We start from the raw sequence: 17,266 nt of genomic DNA on the forward strand, positions 1-17,266 counted from the left end.
CCCATCACCCACTAGTTCCCCCTAGTGGAGGCAACCATTGTTAGCACTTTCTTCCGCTTACTTCCAGAGATGGTCTGATGCTTAGGAAGAAATATATGCGTGCGTGTGCATTTCGGTCCCTTTTTCATACCAGTGGTGGCATATCACTGCTAATCCCTTTGCCTTTTTCACTTAACTGTATATCTTAGCTGATTTGTGTTTGAGACAGAGTCCTTCCAAATAATCTCCTCCAAATCTTTACATCTAAGGTACCAAGCAGAATTAATGGTAACTGAATATTTCAGTAATATTTATAAAAACATGTTGATACACCTGTTTTTTCTTTTAATAGAACTTTGATTTTAATAATTTAATTGCCATCAAGATTTAAAGCTCCTGTATCTTTGCATTTGTAAAATTCTATTGGTCATTGCCATGATTTATTTCATGTTGGGACCGACTGGGACTGCAAATTTTAACTGTACAATGAAAAAAAATAAGTTTTTTTTTTAATACTCTGCTCTTTGAGATGGTTTCCAGAGATGGGTCGCAGTGAAAAGGGGGCACCATTTCGGGGTAATTGTGTGAGCTCCAACTTATTTCAGGTGAGCAGAGATGGAGCTGAAGCCCATGAATTGTGGCCCCGCTTTCCTCTTTACTGCAAAGAGCCCATTAAAAGCCACAAATGTGCTTGCCCCTTGGGTCTTTTTAAACTACTATTTAATACTTCAGAGAGACAGCAAAACTAGATTAGGTCTGACTCTACTTATCTGGGGAAATGAGTATCAGCATAACACTCGAGGTTCATTGTTTTTCTGTCCTTTATCTAATAGTTTATGTTTCTGGGGACCTTGGTTTTCCATGTTTTAAGTGAAGCTGCCAATTCCCTGCCCAGGAAGCAGGTTGCTTGGATCACATGAGAAAAGGCACGATATCCATGCCTGAACAAACTTCCAACGTACTTCGTGTCCCTCTCCACAACGGAGTACAGATTAAGAAGCTATGTATGTTCACTGCAAATTCGGCATGTACAAAAGTCTCTGGCCCTTTTCTTGAGGAATCTCATGAGGCATCTCTCCTGGGAAGAAAGGTTACTTCTGCATTCCCTTCATACAAACTTCCACAGACCCCATATAGAATGCCCACCAGAAAACACGCATGCAAGTGGAAATGGCTCAACGTGACTGCAAGGGTTTGCTCACACAGCTCGGGGAGGATGAGGGCCCGGCTACGCTCATTAATTGAGCCTCTATTTGGATGACTTGTATGTCTCCACGCAAGGGGGATGGTACTCAGGGTGTAGAGACATATACTTACTACGCCAGTCAACCCGCATCTTCTGTTACTGCTACACAGTCTCGAACCCACACAGGGCGTCCAGAGCGACACTCTGGATCACCGGCTTAACGAATACGTATCGGGGCCTCTCTCCTCACGGGAACCAAATACGCTGTTTGCTCTGTCGCAGAGTGGGGAGTTTTTTATTTAACACTAGAGCTGACTCTAACCCTTTCTGCCTTTTAGCGGGAAGGGAGAAGAGTGGCATAATTCAGTCATAATAATAAAATATAGTCATAAAAATAAGTAGTTGCTCCTCAAATACTATGGCCTCCATCAAGATTCTGTAATCCTAATGGGTGTGACGGGGAGGAGAGGGTCCCAGCCTTGGAATGAGCAAACGTGAACCCCAAAGCTGGGTTGAGCGGTGACAAGCTAAGGAGGGTGTTCCTGAAAACCAGAGAAGCAGGGAATCTTGGAGAGGGCAAGAGGTCTGGCAGCATGGTGAAGTCTGACCTCCATCTCCTCAGCCCTGCAGGAACACCGTCGCTGACACACATGCGTTGTTCAGGAGATGGGGGAGAGATTGCAGGTGTCGTCAGGTAGCAGTATGCGGATACAGGAAGAGAGGCGATGAAGGAGGAGGAAGCAGGAACCTGGAGCCAACAGGCACTGGCACCCTTGGTGACATCCGGGTTACAGTGGCTGCAGATGGTTACAACAGCCCACTTGGCAACAGCACACATTGGTATGGCCGCCTTGGCCATTGACTTCCACTCCAGGCACGCATGCTGGCAAGGAAATTGTCAACCAGAGCGGACTGGCTGGCCCTTCTACAGGCAAACCCCACGTACCTGTAACCCACCAGATTAAACTGGAACCAGGAAACCATGAACACGCCGAGAGCATCAATCCGCTCGCCAAGCCCAGCAGAACTGCACCTCTGTAAGAAAATGACAAACTATGGGGCATCTGCCATCATTAATATTTCATTGTCCCAAATATAAAAGGGAAATACATCTCCTACCTTTAGGGACAGCCAAGAGATAAGATGAGGGTGAAAAAAGCCAGAGCTCATGAGAACCCATTGAAAACCAATATAATATCCATCCAGAACACGGAAGTAATAGCAGCTCAGGCTTGAGATAAATTATGATCATTGATCTTCCATGGCCAAGGTAAAACACAGCAAAACGAGTTTTCTCAGACTATTAAATTAGAGTCCATATTGGCCATATGACATTTTATTTTATTTTTAAAGATTTTATTTATTTATTTGAGAGAGAAAGTGCAGAGCGAGCATGGGGAGGAACAGAGGGACAGAGGGGGAGGCAGAGGGACAAGCAGACTCTCCGCTGAGCTTGGAGCCCGCTGCAGGCTCTCCGTCCCACGACCCTGAGATCATGACCTGAGCTGAAACCAAGAGTACAACGCTCCACTGACCGAGCCACCCAGACATCCCGGCCATGGGACATTTTAAACCACCCTACCGAAGACCATGAGAAAAAGTCACCGGGAAGAGTTGCTAAGTAGTCTGCTTCTTTTCTTTCTTTTCTCTACCTCAGGACAGCCCAGGCCTTTCTGGGACTGCTGTCAATTTGAAAACGAATTGAGAGTTGCATGCATTTTTAAACAACCACTCACTATTTCATTCTTCTGCTGTTTGGCGAAGGAGGAATAAAAGATTTTAACTCAACGTTAGGGGAAAATCCAGAGGCGACAGCAGCTCCGACACGGCACTCAATTAAACAGGTACAATATAAACTAAGCAAAGAAACCACAGCACTTACTACCTCCTGGCACCGTTTTCAAACTTTTACATATTATTAACTCATTTAATCCTTACGCGTCTCTAAGGTAAATGCTATCATGATCCCGTTTTGCAGAGGCAGACACCGGGGGAAAGAGCACTTAACTAACTTGCCTCGGTAGGACTGAGAACCCAAAAAAGGCCCTTACGTTCTGGAGTCTCAGCCACTATCCTGCCGTCCCTCACCCCCAAAGCGAAGGATCATCCTGGGTCTACGTGACAAAAGGCCAGGGAGGACACTGTTGATCTTTCTTCTATCCCCAATGCAACAACAAATGTTTATGAGGACCTACCACGGGCCAGGCTGTGTTCTAGGGGCTTGGGACACATCCGTGACCCAAGATCCCTTTCCTCCCTACGGCCCACATTCCAGTGGGGAAGAACAGACAATGAACACAATTAGCAAATAACGCAGGCTATCAGAAGGTGCAAAGCACGACAGATGAGCGCCAGTACTGAGGTCGGGCCGCTGGGGTGGGCTGATGGGAAACCGGAAATGTGACTGAGACACAGCTTGTCTCGCTCCCTCGTTCTCCTGAGGTCTACCATCTGCACTGATCCTTCGGCTTCCCAAAATCCCCTCGGCACGCTCCGGGCCTCTCCTTCCTCACCCTTCTCCCGTCTCCCATCTCCCGTCTCCCACCTCTTTGCCCCAGCCAGGATCCATTCTCTTATGGAGAACCTAGTGAATTTTAGAAAACAATTCCGACTGCAATGGTCGTGGCTGATGACGGTCCTAGTGCAACATTTCTCAAATAGGGTTCTGAGAAACACTCTGTTAACAGGTGTTCTAAAAAAGGAATTCTACTTTCAAATAAGTCGGAGAGACTCCCAAGAGTCTCTAATATGCTAATGTGCATTGTGAATCACAAAAAAAACGAATATGAAATGCAGTCTTTCCTAAACCGATACGATCTAGGCGTCTTTTTCTTTTTCTCTCAGAGCATCTATTAGTATCACAAGACGCCAGTGTTTCCACAGAACACAACCTGGGAAATGCTCGTCTCGCGAGATGCATCTCCATCCTCAGTGTCTCCCTCCAACACACAGAACTATAAAATGTCCAAAGTAAGTTTTTTTTTTAAAAAAGCCTCATGTTACAGGTGAAGAAAACAAAGCCGGGATGCAACGTGACCACAGTTGAATGGTGAGTTGTTGGCCGACCAGGACTCCAGCCTGCGAGCCTGGCCTCAGGGCCCTGGTCCAGTTCTCTGTTTGCTCTTCTAGACGGCTGATGCCTGTTTGCATTGGGAACTTTGGAAACAAAACTTTAACACGTGAGAATAAACCCCTTTCCATCCCTTCCCTTCTCTTCCTCTGCGCCTTTCTTCCTTCTCTCCCTTCCTCCCAAACATGCTAAGGGATCCAGGATCAAAAGATACAGACTGTGAAGGAGATAACATACGAGCTCAGCACCTGACCCAGAGGAAGTCATAAATATTGGTTCTTTTTCCCATTCCCTGCCCTCAAGCAGCATAGTGTCTAGAAAGGAAGAAAGACATAAAATCACCATAATATTTCAAAAACTGCAATACAGAATAAGGATATAAGAGGGTGGGCATGGGATTCCAGGTAGTATGTGGCACCAAAGAACCCTTGGGATAATCAGAGACTTCGCAGAGGAGATGCCTGAGCTGGGTTTTGAGGGGTGAGTACGAGCTCGCCAGGACGCCAGGACAGAGAAGGCAGCCTAGACAGAAGGAAGGGCACATACTTGCAGCTGAAGGCCTGGAATACTCCAGCACTTCTGGGGAACTGAAAGTGATTTCAGCTCAGGTGAAGCACAGGAATAAGGCAAGAACAGATCCTGTCTCTCATGACCTCATATGGAAAAATCGCTCGCAGGTTTTAAGCCAGGGACTGTTGGGGTCAGATCGGCATTTTGGAGAGCTCGCCCAGGGGCGGTGCAGGGAAGGCCACACTGTAGAGAGACCATTAAGAGGCAAGACAGGAAGCCTAGAGGAAAGATGGTGGGGACTCCACTAAGAGAGATAGAGTGGGGATGGCGGGAAGGGACAGATTTGAGAGAAGTAGTAGAACTGACTAGACTTAATGCCGAATAGATGCAGAAAAAGAGAAACACAGTTGTAGGATGACTCCTGGCTTCTGGCCTGATGATGGAGTGACAGCCGGAAAGGGTGAAGCAAGGAGGAAGAGGAACACATTTGGGGCCTGGGGACTACGGAGTCCAGATGAGGACAGGCTGAGTCTGAGGCACCTGGGGGTGTGCTCTCACGTCTGCTGGGGAAGGGTCCCCGCAGGCAGCTGCATGTCTCCGGATGTGGGAATCTCCACACTGTAAGAGAAAAGTTATCTGAGGTGGATGTTTTAAAGGTTCCTCCCATCTTTTTACACAAAAGTCTGGGCCTGAACACAGGAGAAAACGTATCCCAAAGATTAGAGAAAAGGTTAATGAGGACCAAGTACAGGAACCGGTACTTAAACTCAGGATCTCCCTGGGCTTCCCTCCTGCCCAGAGAATACAGATTGATGCCCAGGCTGCCAACCTGGTCTCTCTCATCAGGGCCCCGGGGTCTCATCCCCCCAGATTCCAAATGAGGGGTCTGGAGGAAACGGGCCGGGAACGCCATGTCCCCCCGGCCCCTGAGAACGCTCCTCCACACGGGGACTCCTCAGAGCGCCCAAGCAAGAGCTCCCACAACCTCTTACTCAGCCGTGTACATCCCTCAGGCCTCCTTCATCCGCTTTCTAGCAATCCTCCAGCCCAGGGGCAAATGCCCTTCTGGCTCCGTCTGCACAGTACACAACAATGTCACGCAATGTTTCTGCTGTCGGGAGAGTGGGATGTGCACCTTCTGGCTGGCACAGGTCTAGCTGCTCTTCCTTCAACTATAACGGCCAATGTTTGATCGCTTCCAAACCGAAACTCACCCAAATGGGTTAGGATCTGGCCCTGGATGGGGGTGCCCTCTCACTGCCCATCTGGAAACAAGCGAGACCTCTCCAAAAATCCAATGGGTGAGGAACACAAGACTGCCAAAGGCAGCCCCTGCCAACCACCAGACAGGTTGGGAGGCCATGCCCTTGACCGCCTCGCCAGGCTTTTTTCCCTCTGGTTTATTGCATTCGCCATCTAGGATAAAAAAAAAGAAATGGAGAAGAATCAGTTACATGGAAATTTACTCTACCTTTCATAGACTTTTAACAAGTTAAGAAACGGTACCTGGCGTGAAGGAGCTTATTTCAGAAGGGAAGGTGAGACATGAAACTACACTACAAAGCAGAACACGCTGAGAAGCTAGTTGGTGGGAGGGACGATTTGAGGCAGGCTAGATCAGGGATGGTTTAGGGAGAAGCAAGCATTCTGGAATTTCACAAGTGAAAATGCATCAAGGTGGGGCACCTGGGTGGCTCAGTCAGTTAAGCGTCTGCCTTTGGCTCAGGTCATGATCCCAGGGTTCTGGGAGCGAGTCCCACATTGGCTCCCTGCTCAGCAGGGAGTCTGCTTCTCCCTCTCCCTCTGCCCCTCCCCACCGCTCATGCTCTCTCTCTCTCTCTCTCAAATAAATAAAATATTTAAAAAAGAAAGAAAGAAAGAAATACAGCAAGTTATTTGCTTCATGTGAAGTTAACGGTATGAGCAAAAATATAGAGAGCAAAGGGGACTAGTATGTTCAGGGAACAGATGCAGTCCAACTTGAGTGGAACATATCCAGGATCCCAGGCTGCAGCCCCCCGCCCCCCCCCCCCGCCCCCGCCCCGGAACAGGGCTCTCATCTAACCTGCTGTGCACCCAGAGGGACAGTAGTACACTGACTCAGCCATTACTGAGGGTCAGGTCCTGTTCCCAGCCTTTGATATGAACACATTGCACCCTCCCAACAACTTCGTGAGGTAAACTCTATTACTAGTCCCATTTCACAGATTAGAAAACCAAGGCCCAGAGAGAACAAGCCACTTGTCCAAGATCATACCACTGGTAAAGAGAGCTTAGGCAGACTGGTTCCCGTGCCCGTGTGCCTAACGACAACATACTTCATGGGACTTTTTGACCAAGAGGTCTCATTTCCTTGCATCGGTGACTTCACATACAAAAACATAAGAGCTGGATGGAAAGGCTGGCAGAAGAATTTCACTGTAGGAACAGAGAGCCGGTTGGGCAGAGGCCTCATGATACTGTGAAGCTCTCTGCAGGGTAGAAGAAAACCTTAGGGTCTACCTGTGGGGCTGGCGGCAGGATTTCACAAGGAGGAAGAAAGCCCTTCTGCTAGTAAAGTCGGAGGAAGGGGAGCAGAGCTGGGAGCCACAGGGATGATGGGGCGGGTGGTGAAGACGCAGGAGGCCAGGACCTGGAGACGAAGCAGTCTTTAGGAAAGGAGAGACTTAAACTAAATTTGCTAAGTATCACTGCTGTGTCCTATGGTGCGGGACCCCTCTCCCAGGACCCAGCAAATCTTCGATAAAACCATAAAAATGCCTGGTATGATCTGATATTCTGGGGAAACAAGTGAGGAGTCTGGAGTTTTGTAAATGAGACACAGGGCAAAAACAGGAAGGCGAGAAGAAGAAAACTCAAGTCAGGAAAAGTAAACGATACCCTGACATTCAGATCCTTATCAGGCTGTACCTGTGAAATTCGCTGCCTGAGTGGGCGCCTTTAGATGTTGGTGTTTTATAAAACATAACGCATGTATCAGCGCGCCAGACCGCTTTCTAAATGTCCTAACTAGTGTTAATGTCACCTGACCAATTTTCTTGTCTGATGCTCCCTTATTCTTCCTGCCCCGGTTTCATGCCAAAATTGGGGCCAAAGGGGGATTATACAAGCACCTTGTTCATGGTGAGCCAAAACCCTCTAAACTTCCATTAATCTGTGAGATTTCTCCTTGTGTTGACAAAAGAACAGTGACTCACTGAGACTTACACAAAAAGCCAGGTGCAAGTTAACCAGAATCTAGTAACACTTCTCCCTTCTTTTGAGAAGGATCTCAAGTTAGCCTATGGAGCGAACATCCAAGTTGGGTATGTGTATGTCTCTGAGAAAGTCAGCTCCAGAGAGAGGTGATTTGAAAGGTGGTGTAAATATGCAAGATTTCCTTTCTTTCCAAGCTTCAGGCTTCAGCTTAAATACCTTCAGACTCCCGGGGCACCTGGGTGGCTCAGTCAGTTGGGTGTCTGACTCTCAATTTCGGCTCAGGTCATGATCTCGGGATCCTGGGATCAAGCCCTGTGTTGGGTTCCCTGCTCAGCGGGGAGTCTGCTTGTCTCCCTCTCCCTCTGCCCCTCCTTCCGTGTGCTCACGCGCTCTCTCTCTCTCTCAAATAAATAAATCTTGAAAAATATATATCTCTTCAGACTCCCAGAAAAACACACACACAACACACACACACACACACACACACAAAATCGATACTTCTCCCAGCCCTTGCTCACAACTAACTTCTCATAGTGTAGAGATATACCAGGGTCAGTATGGAGGAAGAGAGATGAAGGGTCTCATCCTGGAAAGCTTCCGTCCAGAGGGAAAATGGAGAAAGACAGAGCTGAAAGCCAGCGGGGAGTCTGAGGCCTGGTTTACCCTCCCACTCCACACTGATAAGAGCCAGAATGTTCACCCTCTGTTCTGGTGAGGAAAAGGTGCCTTCTGCTTGGATAATACTCCATGGGCTGTGCCGGTTACTATCTCAGAGGGAGAGAACATCGAGATGGAGATAGAGTGCAGAAAGACTTTTTATCTTTTCAAGATGTATTGCATTCAGATAAGAAAACTAAACTATGCAAGAGAACAAATTCCTAAAAAAACCTGAGCGTGCACGTACCTGTGTAAATGCGATCAAGTGTGGCTATGGTACTTAATGTCAGTATCACCCTGTTGGACATCTGATAACTCCAGACTGGGTTTAGTGAAGTGTACCATATGCGGAGAACAAGAAGAAGAATCTGTCCTAAAATGAATCCCCAGATTCTGAGGTACCTGTAAATACAAAAATATATTTAATGACGCTTTATGTGGTTTCCGTGTGCTATGTTTCATAGTGAACGTCACGATTTCAGAGAATGAGTATATGAAATAGTCCTGTCGGTAATTTGCAGTAAGGCACACGCCTTAGTCTTTATACGGTCCATTCCAAGGCAACTTGCTATAATTCCTCAATTCTCAAAACATTAGGGAGACTGACAGTAAGTGTTCCCATTCTGATTTTGTGAAAAAGAAAAAAAAATGAGACTTGTACAAGCCATATGCCAAGTAAATACTGTGACTTGGAAGTCCGGGTCCCAACTTCCCGTTTGGTAAGTGATCACGCTTATGTCTACAGGCATAAGGTACAGACCTTTGTCTGTAGATGGAAGATACCATACCTTTGCAAGCCGCTTCCTGTCCACCACGTCACGGCATTCACGATCAGCGAGGAAGACACACCCAGGGCAAGGACCACCAGCCGAACCCTGGCATTTGGAGCCTGGAACGAGGCTATGCTGCCTGCGAACAAATGAAGGAGAGCTCAGCATTGCTGGCAATCGTGCCCTGGAGCTCCACGATGTGCCTTTGATAACTGTTGTGTCTGATACCATCTTTATGCTCAGGAAGATCAAGTTCATATATAATTGTGGGTATAAATCTTTTAAAAATTTTTGTGATGTCATCCGTAACATGAAATCCACTATGTTGAGTGTACAGTTCAGTGGTTTCTAACATACTCATGAAGTCGTGCAGCTCTTACTGCTATCTAGTTCCAGGCTATGTGACCACCCCAAAAAGAAATCTATACCCGTTAGCAGACCCTCCTTTTTCCTCCTCCCCGCACCCCAGCCCCTGGCAATCACTAATCTACTTCCTGTCTGTATGGATTTTTCCCATTCTGAGCACTTCCTTTAGTGGAATCATATCATCTGTAGCCTTCTGGGACTGGCTTCTTTCACTCGGCATGAGGTTTTCGAGGCGTATCCATCCTGCAGCACATATCAGCACCTCGTTCCTTCTCACGGCTGAGTCACATTCCACTGCGGGGTGTAGTGCACTTTGTTCACGCATTCATCAGTGAGGGCCACTTGGGTCGTTTCCATCCTTTGGCTATCAAGAACCATGTTGCCATAACCATTTGTGTACGAGGTCATACGTGAACCAATGTTTTCGTTCTTCTTGGGTGTATACTAAGAGGTGGAGCTCTTAGGTCACAGGATAACTCAGTGTAACATTCTGAGGAACTGCCAAACTGTTTCCCGAAGCAGCGGCACCATTTCGTGTTCCCACCAGCAATGCGTGAGGGTTCCGAGTCCTCCACATCCTCGTTGACACTCGTCACTACCTGTCTTTTTGATCATAGCCATCCCAGGGGGTCAACATTTTTGAGGAAAGAAATAACTTAAACCAATAAGAGCATGAACTAGCTTAATAGTTAAGTACAGAGTAATTCACTTAAAATAGCGGAGGCGCCAGAGAGGACAGCATGTAACACCCAGATCTCCTCTGTGGTTATACAGGATACCTTAGGACTCTAACAACCAAGTCGCCTCATTTCATTTCCTTCAGAAGCATCTGAAGGGAGTTTTCAGGTAAACCGTGGCTTCCAGCAGCCTCTGTTTGGCCTCAGCTCCAAGCTCAGTGGTGACCTGGACACTCACCCTCATCTCTGCGCCCCTCTCCTACCTCCTCCATTTTCTCACATTTCATTCTAGCGCTAGGTGATGGGTCTTCACAGGGGAAGGAGGCGAAAGGAGAACAACAGGAAGCATGCCAAACACCGTACCCACCCCAAACTTACCATATCACCTCCTTACGGCGACCAGAGGTTACTGGGCCACAAGTGGACTTAAATAATAAAAAACTACCCCAGTAACTCGCGGTCGATAGTTTTGTAGGTAAGGCCGGCACAAGCAGCACTGAGCAAAAGTGAAAAAGGGCCACTGAGTGTGAGGAGAAAATGAAACTCGCAACACAGAAATTCACGGAAGGGTACTGCAAGCCCCCGGCAGCTTAACTGACTTACTACACACTCGATTCAGGGTAGAGTGTTTCATCTCTGTTATTTCCGGAGCTGAAATTTTCAGTCATTTGATAAGTCTTTCCATTCCTATCGACACCATCTTTATAAAGGGTGCATTGTTCAGTGGTCTATACCACTGTTCTTTCTGAGCCCAGGAACCTGAAAAGCCAGAGTTCTGCACCCCCGTGGGCATCCCCAGAACTCACTGCACTAACCTTGGTCTGCTTTCTTCAGAGACTGGCCCACAGAAGAGCAGAGGCAATGCCCTAGTAATTCTGCCACTGTTTCTGAAAAAAGTCAAATGACTGTTTCCAGAGAGAAGAAATACACGGCACGACTCATGAGCAAACGCCACTCAGAAAACTCAAGAGAAACCAACCGCATTATAGCAGAAGGGAAAGACCCAGAGTTCGCAGCCACAGACTCAACCAGACTGGAGTCGGCTGTTGTTGTTTTCTGAACCTTCTCTTCCATGACTCCACCCTCTTTCATTTTTACGACCAGTACTTCTTCAAGGTCTCTCACTATCCCTTAATATGAATACTCTTAAGTCTTTGTGATAGTAAGTGTACATTTAAAATTTTTAATTGCTCTGCTTCTCCCTCTTCCTCTGCCCCTCCCCCTCCACATGTGCTCTGTCTCTTGCTTTCTCTCTCTCCAATAAATAAATATTTTAAAATTTTTAATTGCTAAAAAAAAACCAACAATTTTTCATTGCTAAATTTTGGCAACGTAACATACTCGAATTCAGAATTCAAAAGATACAGAAGGTATACATTGCAAAGTTTCCCTTTCATGCCTATGTCTAGCTAGATACCATATTCAAGCAACTAAAATGCTATCAGCTTTTTTTAAATCCTTCTAGAGCTATTTAACACATGTTCAATTAGATACTAAATATATTTCCATCTCAACTTTCTTACACAGATGTTAGTATTCTGCGCACACTGATGCTTCTTTTTTGTCACTTAATATATTTTAAAGAACATTCCATTTCCTTACCTAAATAACGTTCTCATTCTTTTATAATGATGCACAGTATCCTATAGTATTCCAAGTTTCAAAACCATAATTTACTTAACCTATCCCATTTGGTGACATTTAGGTTATTTCTGATCTTGCGATTATAAATATTGTGGCAGTGATTAAATAACCCTGTATTTTTACCATTTTAACACATATGTGAGTATATCTGTAGTATATATTCCTAGAAGTGGAATTGCTAAACAAAAGAGTGTGTGTGTGTGTGTGTGTGTTTGTAATTTTGCTAAATGCTGCTAAATTATCCTCTGGAGACCTTGTGCCAGTTTACACTCCCACCAACACTGTCCGAGTGCCTGCTTTCCCATCCTTACAATACAGTGTTACTCGACTTTGGCAATCCAGTAAGGGAAGCTACATACAAATATGTATGTGCCTCTGTGTGTGTGTGTGTGTGTGTGTGTGTGTGTGTGTGTGTTTGTATTCTACACATTTTAGTATTTTTTAAGAACCAATTATACTTCCTTTCCATTAAACTGGTCATATTCTTTGCTCTGTTACCCACTGAGTTGTTGGTCCTTTTTATTACTGATTTGTAAAAACTCTATATGTTAGTGAAATGAGCCCTTTGACTAAAAGAGTTGCATGTATCTTTCCTAATGTGTTGTTTGACTTTACCTATTACAGTGTTCATCGTGCTTAATTTTCCTATTTTCATGCAGTAGCATTCAACAATTTTTAATGGTTTCTGAGTTTTGTGTTGAAGTTGGAAAAAGAACACAAAATGCTCAAGAGTTGACCTGTTCTCCCTCTTCATTTCAGTGATTCTTAGCTTTTCCCACCTGACAGAAAAGTTAGAAATGTAAAAGACATGGACCTTGGTCGAGCCTTCCAATTCCACTAAAACTCCAGGGTAGTAGTAAGAGAAAGAGGAATCTTGTTTCATTTAATCATTTAGCATTCAAAGAACAGCCTACATATTTTCACTTGATTTTTGACCAAAAACAAACAAAAAAAACCATAAAGAAGCGCTTTTAAATCTTACCCACAGTAATTATCCGCAACAGGATTAGCGTCCACTTCTTGTTAGCCAGTTTCCAGAAAGGAGTAAATATTAGGAATACTGGAGAAAGAAACGCTATGCCAAAACCTTCAAGCCCAGTGAGTTCTAGAGTTTGCAGGGGAAAGTAATAGATCATCGGTCCAAGGCCATGGCAGAGAGACCAAGAAACATACCCTAGGGGAAAAATAAAATGTTTAAAGGGCGAGTGCAAATGTGTCCTCGTTTGCAACAGCCCTGTCCCCCCACTGCAACTGCTCCGGCTGACCCACCCTCCTTCACCATTCTGACCTTTTTTTAATAATAATTTTTTATTATGTTATGTTAGTCACCATACAGTACATCCCCAGTTTTTTTTTTTTTTTAAAGATTTTATTTATTTATTTGACAGAGACAGCCAGCGAGAGAGGGAACACAAGCAGGGGGAGTGGGAGAGGAAGAAGCAGGCTCATAGCGGAGGAGCCTGATGTGGGGCTCGATCCCAGAACGCTGGGATCACGCCCTGAGCCGAAGGCAGACGCTTAACCGCTGTGCCACCCAGGCGCCCCGTGTGCCACCCAGGCGCCCCACATCCCCAGTTTTTGATGCAGTGTTCCATGATTCATTAGTTGCGTATAACACCCAGTGCACCATGCAATACATGCCCTCCTTACTACCCATCACCAGTCTATCCCAATCCCCCCTCCCCGAGGCCCTCAGTTTGTTTCCCAGAGTCCATAGTCTCTCATGCTTCATTCCCCCTTCTGTTCACCATTCTGACCTTAACCAGGTTGCACTACAGAATTCCTCCCCTTCCCCCGTCAGAAAGAGAATTTCCCAGGACGAGAATGCATCCTGCTGTGGTGAGTCCCTTGACACCCCTTGTTTATTCCTTTAACCTTGTTCACAATCCCACAGGTCATTCGTTTCTTAAAACCTCTTCATCTGAACCATCTGGGTTGAATTTGATGTTCTGTCAAGACCCTAATTGATAAAATGTCTTGAATTAAGTCATCCTTTCTATTAGGGCAGTATCATGAAAATCAAAAAGAGGAACAAACAGGGGTGCCCGGCTGGCTCAGTTGGAGGAGCACGCAACTCTTGATCTCTGGTTGTGGGTTCAAGCCCCATGTTGGGTGTAGAGATTAAGAGAAAAAAAAAAGTCGAAAAAAAAAAAAAAAAGAGGGACCAGCAGCAGGACTCCCCCCCTTCTCCCCACTCCAGACTACACCCAAAGGCAGGTTAGTTAGGCAACAATCATTTTCTTGTAAGTAGACTTTTTTAAACCTAACCTTAGGAGACAGAATGGGGTAAGTGAAATATCCAGATCTGAAGTCAGGCTCACCTCTGCCAACTACTGACTCCATCATCTTCTACAGTGATGGTAATTAACTAATGGGCACTCACTACGTGCCAGCGTGTGTGCTAAGTATATGCAGAGATCATCTCTTTTATTCTTCATCCAACACATGTCCTATGAAATGGACACTTCTACTCCCCTCTTACAAATGTAAAAACAACGAAAAGCTTCTGAGATTCCGAAAGTAATTGCCTAAGGTCAAAACGGTAGCACATGGCAGAGTGAACCTAAACCCGGGCAGTCTGGTTCCAAAGGCAGCCATCTAACCATCACGTGTAGTTAACTTTCTCCCCACGTCCTTCTCAGCCTTCCTTTCGTAATTGGCAAAATAGCTCTTTTAGCCCCTCACAGGGTTGTTAGGATTAAATGAGATCAAGTTCTCAGAGTACCTAGCACCCTAGGTACTTAATGTAATTCGCTTTACACTGCTGTACTTATAAGATACCTTCGGATGGGGGGGGGGCGGGGAGAAGGGGGGGCTCCTGAATATTAGCAGCTCCCAGAAAATCAAGTTTTTAGGCAGGTGCCCCTCCCAAGCCAAAGGAATGTTTCATAGTGAAGAGCGAGATTATAGCATTCTCCCAAACGTTTGGCTGGGAATTCTGATTTTAATCATACAAGTCCGACAGAATTACACCAATAATTGTTCTTGGGACTTTTTGCAAAGCTACGAAGTGCGCTCACAGGACTCGAGCTCGATGCTCTTACGTGAGGTGCGCTCACCTCAAGCCGCCGGGGAAAACGTGGGCCCCTTTTCTTCAGATAGTTAAGGTCCAGTACTGAAATTTATTAATTTAAACATAAAGGTCGGGTGGGGGTGGGGGGGGAGGTTCAGGAATTGTACCAGCAGCCAGTTCCAGGCCTCCACGTGGAGAGCTGGGCGCAATCCCAGGGTGGCGTGGGAGCTCAGAGGCACTGTCACCCCCTTCCCACCCCGCCCCCCATCCTCAGCTTCCCAACTTCAATCCGGGTCTTGTCTTTTTTTGACTTCGGTACAGCATAAGTTCCCAGGGGGCTTCTCTATTTTGGGCGCTCCCTCCTTCCCGAGCCCAGCCCCCGGGCCGAGCGCCGCGGCCCCGGACAGGTGTGGGGAGCGGGCCGCCCCGACCGCGCTCGCAGGGCGGCCTCAGCTTACCCAGCAGGCTCTCCAGGAGGAGTTCTCGCCACAGCCAGGGCATGGTCGCGACGCGGAGCAGCGCTTCTTCAGCCGGCAGCACGCGCCCGGCCCGCCGCCGCGTCCTCGGGAGCGGGGTCCGCGCGCACGTCCCCTCGCCCAGCCGGCAGCCACCCGCCCGCCCGCGGCCAGCGCGCCCCGCCGAGCCCTGGCGAGGGTGGGGCCGCCGCGCGTCCGCCCCCGCGCACCACACCCAGCGCAGCCTGCCCGGGCCCGCGCCACCTGCGCCGTGCCCCGGCCGGCCGCCTCCGGGCCCGCGACCGCTCCCGGCATGCTCACGGGGGGCCTCGGACCCCGCCGTCGGGCAAAACCCTGGGCGTCCGGCCCGGCCGCAGAGCAACCCGGGGAAGGAGCGTGCAGACGCCCGGGAGGGCGGGACGCGGCGCAGCGCCGGGTTTAAACGAGGCCCACGGGGGTGCGCTGACAAGGGGTAAGGTTGGACGGGAGGGGGCCCGCAGGACGGGCGCCAGCGCTCCGGCCGGACAGGTGCCAACAGGAGCTTAAGGCCTGGGCGACGCTCGGGAGGCGGGCGGGCGCCCCGAGCGCTACTCCTCAGCTTGGTAAACAGATGGCGCTCTGCAAGGGTGGTCCAAACATTCTAGAGGCTCCAGGATTTTCTCTGGCTTTTAGAGACGTCGCAACCCTTGCTCAGGGGAGAGAAAACAACGGATGTGAGTGGAAACTCTGCCCTCGTCAGCTTCATGAATAACGATGTTTGCGAGAGCCCACCCCGAAGGAGAAAGGGAGAGACATTCCCATTAACAATGGAGCCAGTTGAACTAGGCCGGTTGTTTCTCGCTCAAATATTACCACACCCCAGAAGGTCTGGAAATTTTTTTTGATCCTTCTCAAAGCAATTTATTTTAATGCTATTTAATTCCTTAGAAGAGTTTATCATTGATCACTTCTGGAAAGTTTGTTCTGAAATTAAACAATGATGAACTGCCTAAAAGTACAAGAATCGCTTAGGAGAAATTGTTGTTATGTAAGTCCAGAGCAGTTCCAAGCAAAGAGTTCCAAATCACTTAGTTACTTACTAGTACTCTGTCACAAGGATAGCATATAGATCGACGGAACAGAATTGCGAGTCCTGGAATAAAGCCTCCCCATTGGGGTCAGATGATCTTCAACAAGCTTGCCAAGACAATTAGGTGGGGAAAAGGATGGTCTTTAACAAATGGTTCTAGGACAACTGAATATTCACCTGAAAAAGAATAAAGTTGGACCCCTACCTCACACAATATGCAAAAATTAACTCTAGATGGATCGAAGACCTGACTGTAAGACATGAAACCATAAAGCTCTGAGCAGAAAACATAGCAGTAAATCTTCAGGGTCTTCAACTGGGCAGTGGATTCTTAGAAATGACACCCAAAGCTAAAGTGACAAAAGACATGAGATAAATTGGACCTCATCAAAATTAAAAGCTCTATGCTTTAAAGGACACTCTCAAGAAGGTGAAAAAACAAAGCACATATTGTGAGACAGCATTTTCAGATTGTACCTTTGGTAAGGAGCTGGTATCCAGAATATATATTAAAAAATACAAGTCAACAATAACCCAATTTAAAGATGAACAAGATTTCATTTATTATGGCTGCACAATATTCCTCTTCTTTATCCATTCAGGTGTCGATGGACATCTGGGCTCTTTCCATAGTTTGGCTATTGTGGACATTCCCGCTATAAACTTTGGGGT

At 47.0% G+C, this 17,266-nt stretch overlaps 1 protein-coding gene across 1 annotated transcript in view; it reads right to left on the reverse strand.

Annotated features, from left to right (window-relative positions):
• The window catches only part of CWH43 (cell wall biogenesis 43 C-terminal homolog), a 57,263-nt gene extending 41,692 nt beyond the window's left edge, over positions 1-15,571 (reverse strand). The window contains exons 1-6 of the mRNA XM_045815985.2: positions 15,529-15,571; positions 13,040-13,231; positions 9,389-9,509; positions 8,848-9,002; positions 5,960-6,161; positions 2,112-2,200 (exon numbers count right to left, since the gene is read on the reverse strand). Of these exons, the coding sequence (XP_045671941.2) occupies positions 2,112-2,200; positions 5,960-6,161; positions 8,848-9,002; positions 9,389-9,509; positions 13,040-13,231; positions 15,529-15,571 (802 nt within the window). The remainder of the gene's footprint in view (positions 1-2,111; positions 2,201-5,959; positions 6,162-8,847; positions 9,003-9,388; positions 9,510-13,039; positions 13,232-15,528) is intronic.
• Between the last annotated feature and the right edge of the window lie 1,695 nt (positions 15,572-17,266).

Source organism: Ursus americanus, chromosome 8, assembly GCF_024610735.1.
Source record: "Ursus americanus isolate L20-20 chromosome 8, mUrsAme1.1.p, whole genome shotgun sequence".
NCBI classification, from domain to species: domain Eukaryota; kingdom Metazoa; phylum Chordata; class Mammalia; order Carnivora; family Ursidae; genus Ursus; species Ursus americanus.